The sequence below is a fragment of the Elephantulus edwardii genome, unplaced genomic scaffold (assembly GCF_000299155.1).
Source record: "Elephantulus edwardii isolate Elephantulus edwardi_28Jun2011 unplaced genomic scaffold, EleEdw1.0 scaffold00129, whole genome shotgun sequence".
NCBI lineage: Eukaryota > Metazoa > Chordata > Mammalia > Macroscelidea > Macroscelididae > Elephantulus > Elephantulus edwardii.
Window position 1 is genome coordinate 3,177,999 of NW_006399879.1, and position 10,078 is coordinate 3,188,076.

The following is a 10,078-nucleotide window of genomic DNA, read 5'->3' on the forward strand; positions in this document are numbered from 1 at the left end:
CCTGCCCGGACCCCGCCCCCGCCCCGCACCCCACGTGGGACCCCCCCCAGCGCAAATTTGTCCGCTAATGGCGCAGGCGATTATCTGCGGGGCCCTGGGTGTTGTGTGGCCCGCGGGCAGGGCCCGGGTTACAAGCGCCAGGAATCCAGACGGTGTTTGGAGAGGGGGGCGGGGGAGGCCAGTAATTAGTGTAAACCCTTTGTCTGCCTTTGATACCCGCAGCTTCGCCCCGCCGCGGCTTCCTTCGCCTGGAGCGCGCGCAGGGAGGGGGCGTGGGGGGGTGGCCCCCCAGTCCCCGCTGCCCGGGCGGGGGAGGGCCCGCGCCAGGGCCTCCGGGGCGGGCGGGGTGCTGTACCTGCCCCCCTCTCCCCTGCGCCCAGTAACCCCTCCCTCCGTGGGTCCCCCCCTCCAGGTCCAGAAAGGCCGAGATGACGCCGAGCCCCGCTTTGCTGTTGCTGCTGCTGCCGCCGCTGCTGCTGGGGGCCCTCCCGCCGGCCGCCGCCGCCCGAGGTGAGTCCTGGCGCCGGGCCCGGCCGCCGGGCCTCCGCCAGCGACGCCCCTTCCCGCCTGGCCCTGAACCCTGCCACAGTGCCTGCCTGGCAGCGCGTGCCCGGGGCTCACCCTCGGGATAGCCCCAGTCCACCCGTGGGGCCTCATGCTTTCCTGCCAGGAATCTCTACCCCTGCCCCCCTTGAGCAAGCCGGGGGTCCCCACGGACTCACCTCTGGGGTACCCTCATGCACACCCCCCCAGAGCACTCCGCCTCTATGGTGGAATAGCCTTAGCTCCTCACCGTGGACACCCATGTTCTTGATCTTGTTCCCTCCTACTCCTTCCTGGGCCTGGTCCCCCTGTTTCACCCCAAATCTCCCCTCCTGGGACTTGGGGTTCCCTGCAGCTAGTTTTCTGAGCAGTGGGCTGCTTATGGCCATGGTGGGCCCCAGAGAACCTTCAGAGAGACCCCTCAGTTGCCAGGGCAGAATGTGGGAGGCTCTGGGGACACCCCTGGTGTCAGGAGTCCAGGTGATTTCTTCGTCCACACTCTCAGCTTCTACCCTGGACCTGCCTGCCAGCCCAGCCTCACGCAGGCGGGCTAGAGCCGGGGTCCCAGAGTCCCCGATGTGTCTAGGTCATTGCCATGGCAGGCCTGCTTGGTGGTGGGGAGCAGGGAGTTATCTTGAAGCAGCCCCCCCCCAGATGTCCAGGCGACACAGTATATGTGCCCCATGTCACTCCATCTCCTGTGCATGTCCTTAACATCCAATGTCTAAGCGGACGGCCCAGGGATGCTTCTGGATGGACCCCTGCCCCTGGACCTGGCCTCGGAGAGGACACCCCTCAGCCCGGTGCACTGGGGATGCGAGGCCGCCATGTCTCCGAGCAGGAGGGCACGGGGCTGGCTCCCGGCAGCAAGGCGGGACCTGCGGCCAGGCCGGCCCTTTGGGCGCTGACCACTCAGGATCATCCCTGCGCTGGCCGCCAGTCCACTGAGCTTTCGCACCCCCGCCCCCCGCCTGGCGGGCACACTTAGCCGACCAGGCCTTATATGGCTACATTCGGGTGTGGGGTGGCGGGCGACAGCCCAGGTGGGCCTTATGCCACCGTACCCACCCCCCACCCGCTGGGGACTGGCCGGCTGGCTCAAGGGTGGGGGCTGCCCGGGCTCGGCCAGGCCCAGCCGGCGGCTGTCCTGCAGGCCGGGCAATGCCCTGGCCCCGGCCAGTGCTCAGGCCTTGCTGGGCGAGGTCTTCGGCGGTGGCCAGCAACCTTCGACTTTGATTCCTCTTTTATCTGCTTTGATTCCTCATCCTTGCACCTGCCTGTCCTCTGGCCACTCGGCCGGGGTGGCTCTAGAGGCCACCGTCCTGTCCTGGCCATCAGCCTGAGCCCCAGGGAGTGGGGGCTGTGGGCAGCAGATGGCAGTGGGTGGACAGGGCCTGCCTCGGTGCTGAAGGGCCTCAGATGGGCACTCCTTCCACCTCGCCGTTCCCTTCCTCCCCTGCCACCCCAGGCCTTGGCCTTGGGGCTCTGGATCCGGCCTCATCCTGAGCGGGGAAGGCCCTGGCAGGGCCTTCCAAGGGCCTCTGTGGTTAGGGAGTGGAGGTGGGGGTGCAAAAGGAATGCTTTTCCTGAATCAGGTTGGCTTCTCCCCGCCAGCCCCTGCCTGGATGTGGGCACAGCCCGTCCACTCACGCGCTTCCTCTCCGTGAGACCACCGTCCACCCCCCAGGGCCTCACGTACCGTCCACTCGTGGGGCCTCACGTGAAGGCCCTGGCTGTTTTGTGAAAGCTGCTCTGTGGTGGTGTCACAACTTCTGGAAAGGGTACATCTAAACAGGGATCCTGTAAAAAAAAAAAAAAAGTTCCCCTTTCCCCAAAGTTACACAATCCTGGTGGATTTGGTTGAAATTGTTTTCTTTACAATTTGAAAAAAAAGAAAAAGATAGACGTTGACTTCTCTGCTCCCTCCTCTGGTCACCTCGTTTGGGTGAAAATACCTTTCACAGATCGTTTCAAAAGACTTACTTCGTGGCGCCTTCCGAGAGGGTCACACTCTCGTCTTTTCCGTGCTGGGCCACTGATTACATAGGGCACAGGCCCGGGACCACGGCCCTGTCCACAGCTCTGGCCAGGGCTGAGCCCACAGCCCAGTGGGCTGAGTGCCCCAGCCAGTGTCCTCCCCTCTGGGGCCTGACCAGCACCATAGGGCTCTGGGTAGCTTCAGGCCTGTGGGACCTGCTGCTGGTAGCTACTGCAGTGTCAGGAGGGTTCTGGAGCTCTGTGTGAGCCAGTGGGCTGGCCTTGGTGGCCTTGGTGGCCTCTGGTGACCTGGGTCCACACCTTCCTCCCTTTAGGTCCCCTTATCAAGTGTCTTGAGTGGGTTTGTGTAAGGCCAGGGGTGGGAGCAGGGAGCCAGGCCTAGTGGTGTGCTCCGGGTGGCCCAGGAGGTAGGGGTGTGGGACAGCTGCCCCGTTTATGCCTTGGGGGCCCCAATCCTGGAAGAGAAAATAAATCACTGCCCCCTTTAGGGGGGAGCAGGGAGCCGTGAACAAAGTCGCCTTTGGCTGGGCCTGGAAACGCCAGCGACCGCAGGCTCTTTATTCATTGTGTGCCGAATCAATGGCCCGGCAGCCCGGCAGCCGCTCTCAAAGTCCCCTTTCAGCGCTGTTGCCCTTAACCAGGGGAAATGTTGGTTTTTCCCCCCGCCCGGCCTCAGCCTCCGGCTCGCTGGGCCCTGGCTCAGGTGCTGGCCCCACGGGCGGACCCTGTGCTGGCAGCCCTGCTCAGCCCGGGCTGCTCAACCCAGGGCATCCTCTGGGCCCTGACCTTGTCCATGTGACCGCCCCATGGACAGGGTCAAGTCCATGGAGGGTCAGATGTGCCCCGGCCACAGCTCCTAGACCCCAGGATGTCCTATCCATCCACTGCTGTCCCATGCTCTGCCCGTCACCTTTGGCTCAGTTACCAGGTGATCTGGGGAAGTCCCGGGCCGGGGCTGGGTGCTCCAAGGAGCTCTGAGGTCCAGGGAGGTGGGGGTCTAGGGTGGCGCCTGGAGAAGGGCACACAGAGCCTTTAAGGAGGCAGGCCTGCAGGCCGGGCATGTGGGCAGCGGCACGGTGCAGGCCGGGCATGTGGGCAGCGGCACGGTGCAGGCTGGGCATGTGGGCAGCGGCACGGTGCAGGCCAGGCTGGGTAGGCTCTCTGTGGCCTCTGAGATCCTGGCTGGAACGGGGATCAAAGGGAGGTGCTGGGCTTTTTGAGTAGCTTGGGCAGAGGAGTGGGGTTCAGGGAGAGAGGGACTACATCAAGCAGTCCATCCAGGGGGATCCCGTGCCCTTGGGGAATCCCAAGGAGAACCCTTTGCTGCTTCTGGGGCCTGCAGCCCAGCTGACCCTCTCAGCCCCCGATCGGGCACATACACCGGGCTCCCCAGGGAGCCCAGCATGGAGTGTGGGGTGCAGGCAGCCCTATCCGTCCTGACACGATCTCTGACACGGTCCCCGACGCGGTGGGGTGAGGCAGCTGTGGTGGGGAGGGTGCCCGCGGCCTCGGGCTGTTGAAATCCAGGGCTTCCCATCTTGGCAGTGAACACAATCGCTTTTCCTCCTGCTCGCCCGTCCATTTCATGAAAGATTTACACAGGCTGTGTGTCCTGTCAAGTGGCTGAGGACTGAATAATGAGGCCGCTGGCGGCTGAGGGGAAGGACAGGAGGGGGCCCAGCGGCTCCGGGGTGCAGCTCAGGCCTGCTGAGGACCCAGGGACCCCCTCAGGACAGCGGGTGACCCTGCAGAGTGCCAGTGGTTAGACGGGACACTCCCCTCCTCGGGTGACGGGGGCTCAGTGTCCGTACCCATCCACAGCTGCTGGCATTACCGTGTGTCCATGGGGCCAGTGACTGGACCTGGAGGTGTGGGGCTTCTCCTGCTGTGCTGCCCACACGGGCTGCAGTGTGAGCGCCTGTGAGGGGTGCTGGGAAGCCCCAGCTTTGGCAAGAACACAAAGACGCTGAAGGCCAAGATTCGGATCTGAATTTTATCTCAGGGACAGTGGGGCGACAGTGTTGGAAGTGAGCGTTTGGTGTTTCAGCTCGGAGTCTGAGGACCTGGTGAGGCCGAGAAGGTGGACGCTGAGGTGTTCAGGGGGCTCCCTGAGGTCTGGCTGTGCTGCTGGACACCGAAGAAGGGCCCCTGCTGGTGGTCTGTGTGTGGCCCCCGCCCTTGCCCGCCTGTGTCTCGAAGGAAGGAAGGGAGAAAGCCCCCAGGAGCAGGGTCTGTGGAAGGTGCAGCCCCTACCTGCAGCCTCTGGAGGGTACAGACCTGGAGAGCCGGGCAGGTGTCCCCAGGGCCAGTGTCTGCCTTTGGACAGCCTGCTGGGGAGCCGCTGCTCTGTGCAGCACCCAGAAAGGCCCGGGTCTGTGGTCACCACCTGTCCTGAAGGCCTTTCAGTTCTGCTGCTGGTTCAGTGGGTCCACGTCCAGGGGCAGCTGGGTGGGTGAACGCCTGATGACAGCAGCCCGTGTGTGCACGTGTCAGTGTCCTTAGGAGGGACTCGTTGGGCAGGACGGGTCCTGACACCCGAGGCAGCTGAGTCCTGGGGGTGGGGGGGTGTCGTCCCTCTGCTTCTCCTCGTGGGGAAGGTGCTCTCGCTTTTCCTTCTCCTGCCCCTCAGTTTCTTCTTAGGGGGCTGGGTCCCAGGGGCCACTCTCAACAGAAGATCCTAGTGGGGGAGGGAGACTACTGGCTGTGTTTTCCTGTCTGTCCCTGTTGCGTGCCCAGCTGGCAACCTGGTCTCGCATCTTAGCCCCTGGGTGAGTGTCCAGTGTTCTGACTTCCTTTGCTTCTGGGGTTCAGAGACAGCACTGTGGGGGACACAGCTCCTGGGACCTGGTCACCCTGGAGCAGACGCTCCCATCTTTGCTCTCGTGCTCCCTGCCTGATAGCATCCCCCTCCTCGTGCCCAGCGCCCAGGCAGACCCACCCTCTGCTTTCACTTCCATTCGGCCAAGCGCCCCCCCATGCCCTTTCAAGTCCTCTCTAGGAGGAAGTGGGGCCCAGCAGGTTCAGGGGGCTCCTGGTGGCCAGGCCCAAGGCCAGAGAATCCCCCTCAGGCCGGAAATTCCTCAGCTGGGTCTGATGAGATGACCAGGTGTCCCCCAGCCCGGGCCTTCCCTCCTGCCGCAGCCATGGTCAGAGCCTGAGCCGAGCCAGGCTAGAGGCTCCCCCTGGACACTTCTCCTCAGCCGTGGCTGCAGGGGGGCTTGCTTCTTGTTGGCTGACCCCCAAACGGCGGGTGCACGGGGACCCTGGAGAGAGGTCAGAGATCACTTCTGTGGATGGCATCAGACTTTGCTTTGTCACCATCAGGGTGTAGACAGGCCCTGAGGGCTGGCCTCTTGTCCTGATCTGGTCTTCAGCTGGGGGCCCTTGACCTGGCTCTGTGGTCACAGAGGCCTTGGGGGGGACCCTCTCATCTGGACCCAGAGCCTTCTCTGACGCCGGTGCCCGCTGTCCGCCTGTCCTGTGCTTGAAAGGGCAGGGCTGCTGGTCTGGGCAAATGCACCAGGGCTTTCTGACCCTGACCCTTGGCTGCCTGCACTGTGTGTGCGTGTTCACGCATGCATAGACAAGCACACGTACGTACGTGTGCCCCGGCCTCAGAGAGGACCGTGTTCTGAGCAAGCTCTTGTCTCTGCCTCAGTCGCCCCCTCAACCCTCCATGCTGACCCCTACTCCCTCCCAAGCCTTGGAAGGCACGATGGAGGCCAGAGTTTGAAAGGCTACCACCTACCACCTCTGCTCCCGATCGTGGGTGGCCCACTGCCCCAAACCATTAAGCAAAATACTTGTTGAGAACCTGCTGTGTGCCTGGAAGTGTCCGAGGTCACATTACCTGGCTTACCTGAGTGGAGGTGTTTCTTGCTGGGGCTGAGGATTCTAGAGGGGGACTGCGGATGATGGAAGGGACACCTCTCCTCACCCTCGGGGCTGTCCTCAGGACGCTGGAGAACGCGCAGCCTGTGCAAAGGCCCAGTGGCAGGTCTGCACGTGCACTGTGTCTATGGTTTCCTGGGGAATGTCCTCAAGGTGGATGTGCTGAGCTTGGGGCAGCCCCTGGGACCCTGTGAAGACACGGGGCGGGGGCCAGGACTCAGGAGAGTCGGCTGTGGAGACTTGTCCCCATGCACAGCACCAGTTCTCCTGCCTGTCCCTTGACTGGACTGCCTGGGTGGGCCCAAGGCCCACCTGATTTACAAGTATCGTCTTGTGGGGTGAGACCAGCCCTGTAGAAATAGCATGCGAGTGTCCAGTTCATGATGTCCTGTGCGCTGAGAGGGGGCTGTGTCCTGGCGAGGGGCTGTGTGCAGGGGTCAGTCTCCTGGTGGGTGTGGAGGACCTGCTGGACATGGCCCGTCCACAAGGCTATGGGGGGCAGTGGGCCCCAGGCTGCTGTACCCGGCTCCAGAGAGCTCACTGCTCAGACTGTCTCCGTCTTCAGTCCATTCCTGGACCCCTATTCCTGGACATGTTTTCACAGCTGGGCCAGTGGGGTGGGGGGAAGGGTGGTGACCCTCCCTGCCCCCTCCTCAAGGCACTGCTCCACCTCCATTCGTCCTCCCCATCACCTGTCAGGCCTGCCCCAGCCTCAGTCTTCTGCCTGCCCATATGTTCAGGGTGGGGGGCTTCCTGGAGGAAGGGGCCAAGCAGGTGGAGGTTCCCTGGAATGCCCCACTCAGGGCCTTTCTCACTGGACTCCCTGGCCCCCCACTTGGACTGGGGGACCTGCCCAGCCTTCGCTCACTTCAGGCACCTGAGGGTCTTAGGGCTTGCCTCAGTTTCCCCACTGGCTCTGTGGGTTGGAGGCCCCTTGCAGGTAGAACAATGGGGGCTGTGTTTCCCCAGCTAAATATAGAGGTGGGTCCATGCTAGGCCAGAATTCCCAGGAAGTCTGGAGGACTGGGCTTCGCACGGGGTGGGCGGGGCTGCCTGGAAGCCTGGGGTCCTGTCCTGCTGGCTGCTGCCGGCCCAGGTGGGGGCGGGGTTGGCCGAGGGGGAGGGGATGCTGTTTGCTTTAGGATAAGGCTGGCTCCAGCCTGGCCGCTGCCCGCCAGCACAAGCCTGTCCCCCCAACCCCCAGGCCCTGCACGGCCACAGCCACTGGGCTCTGGCTCTTTTCAGTGACCCAGCCGTCGTCCCCCAGCTCTCTTTTAGTGGGGTCTTGTCCCCCACTTCTCCCATGCCTCTCTGCTGGGAACCCTCTCTCTCGATGGTCAGGCTGCCTTGGTGGTGGGGAAGGGTGTGAATGAGAGGGCCAGCCTGGCCAGCCCTGCTCTCGTGGGCTTCAGTGTCCATCTGCGACGGGGTGGGCAGGTTTTTGGGCAGGTGATGGGGTGGGGCGGTGTTGTTCCAGGTGCAGCCCCCGGAGACCTTGAGAAGGTAGACTTGTGGGGGCAGGGGGACTGGGACTCCCCTCCGGTGAAGTATCCAGGGACCCTGACTGTGTCCTGCGGCCTGGAGGCCAGGCTGGTGAATGGTGGCATTTCAGGCAGTGACAGGTGCTGGCCCGAGTTTGCCTGGGAACAGGGCTGGGCCCTTGGAGGTCTGGGGAGTGTCCCTTGAGGCCTCTGGACACTGGGACAGTGCAACACAAACCTAGCCAACACCCCTGCATACATGCCACCCAGGGCCATTGGTGGGGACACTTCCCTCACCCCTGCTCCCAGGACCCCCCCCAGGGCTCTTTGATCTGGGACAGACCAGGATGCTACTGAGGACCTGGACAGGTGGGGGGCAGAGGTGGTGTCCTCCTGGCCTGCCCAGTAGCCAACAAGAGCATGTCGGGGGACCCAGCTAGAGGCAGGGGTGTGGGTGCACAGAAGAGGGTCCCCCAGATGATAGGGAGCAGGCTTTGCTTCAACAAGCTGCACTGTCCCAGTCCCACCCTTCATGGTTTCTGGGTGCCAGGGTCTCTGTGAGGAGACCCTTTGTCGCCTCCCCCTCCTGAGTGGGCCAGGCTGACGCCTGCTGGAGAGACTGGAGACTCGAGGTTGATGAGAAGCCTTGAACCTGAAAGCGCCTCGTCCAAACACAGGAGAGCCTTTCCCCCACCTCCCCGCCCCCAGAGCAGGGCACGGGGGTTCCGGGGCAGGGTTTTCCAGGGCCCCGAGCTCTGGGAGGGTCCCCCTCTTCCCCAGCCGCCGGCCCCAGGCTCGGAAAGACTGAAGGAAAACCGCTACCTCAGCCCGGGCGCCCTCGCAGAAGCACGAGGACTGCCAAGCGGGTACTGTAACCAGCTGGTAATTGCATGTTGAAGAAATACCAGCTGGTTATTAAAAACACATGGCGCCCCGTCAGACCGCGTGGTGACAGCATCGTGCAGCCCAGCCACCGTCGCCGGCACCTCCTCACGCTCAGCTGGCCCCGGGACCCCCAAGGCCAGGAGCCCTCGCGAGCTGAGTCCCCCGGGAGGGTGGCTGAGGACCTCTGGGGCCGCCCCCGACTCTGGGGAGTGGGTGACCTCATCGGGACTGCTCCCCTTTGCAGGTGCGGGGCTTCTGCAGTGGATGGGGAGGCCCTCCCCACCCAGGGGCACAGGAGGCGTGGCCGCCACGGACACGTGGCACATCGCTGGTTCTGTGTTCTGACCCCTGGGGCTGACCGGGTGGGCGTGGCCCTTTTTCTTGTCGTGGGGTTGCCATGGACACTGGGTGTCAGGCCCATGGGTGGCCTCTGGGGACCAGGTGTGCACTGTCCCCCTCAGTCCCTATCCTCCTGTAGCTGCCCTGACAGTCCCCTGTGCCCGAGGGGTTTGTAGCCCCTTCCCATGGCTGCCCCTGACAGAATCCCACAGTTCCCCCGTGCCACTCCACGCCCCTGAGGGTCTTGCAACCCCCACACTCCCCACTGCCCCCTCTGTCCACGGGAATCTCTTAGCCCCCACCTTCCCCACAGCCGCCCTCACTGCCCCCTGCCCCTGGGGATCCTGCAGCCCCCTACGTTCCCTGTCCTTGAAGGTTCCTTAGCCCCCAACCTCACGATGGCTACGCTCTAACCCAGGAGTCTGGCAGTTCCCCTCCACCCCATGTCCCTGAGGGTCCCGTAGCTCCTACCCTTCCCACCTGCCCCACTCCCACTCCTTCCTTGTTCCTGAAGGTCCCTCAGCCCCCACCACCCTCTCCATTGCTGCCCCCCATCCCTGGGGACCCCACACCCCACTCTTACCTGTGTGCCTGCTAAGCTGAGGATTCCCAGGGTCTCACCATCATCTTTAATCTGCACTGGGAAGGCGTATGTCAAGGCTGGGGCGTGTGTGACCCTCTGAGGGCCTCGCTCTTGTGTCCATCTCACACTTGCCTTCTGTCTGGCGGGCTGGTGCGGCCACCTGACGTGAGAGTCCATTAGTGCTCTAGGCCGCCCGCATGGTGATGGGAAGCCCTTTGTGTTCAGGTGGGTTCTGGTGATAGCAGGCTGTCGGTGGGTGTGGGCCTGGTGCACGGGGTGCTCCGTGAACACTGGACCGGCACGTGATGGGTACTCCATGAACACATGGTGGGTGCTCTATGAGCACGGGACCTGATGC

General features: G+C 63.7%; 2 protein-coding genes across 2 annotated transcripts in view; both read left to right on the forward strand.

The window, feature by feature from the left end:
* LOC102869771 overlaps window positions 1-68 on the forward strand; it is an 88,629-nt gene extending 88,561 nt beyond the window's left edge. The window contains exon 24 of the mRNA XM_006893645.1: window positions 51-68. Coding sequence (XP_006893707.1) covers window positions 51-68 — 18 coding nt within the window. The remainder of the gene's footprint in view (window positions 1-50) is intronic.
* The window catches only part of FGFRL1 (fibroblast growth factor receptor-like 1), a 15,972-nt gene continuing 5,947 nt past the window's right edge, over window positions 54-10,078 (forward strand). Inside the window, exons 1-2 of the mRNA XM_006893593.1 lie at window positions 54-181; window positions 413-510. Of these exons, the coding sequence (XP_006893655.1) occupies window positions 429-510 (82 nt within the window). The 5' untranslated portion in view covers window positions 54-181; window positions 413-428. The remainder of the gene's footprint in view (window positions 182-412; window positions 511-10,078) is intronic.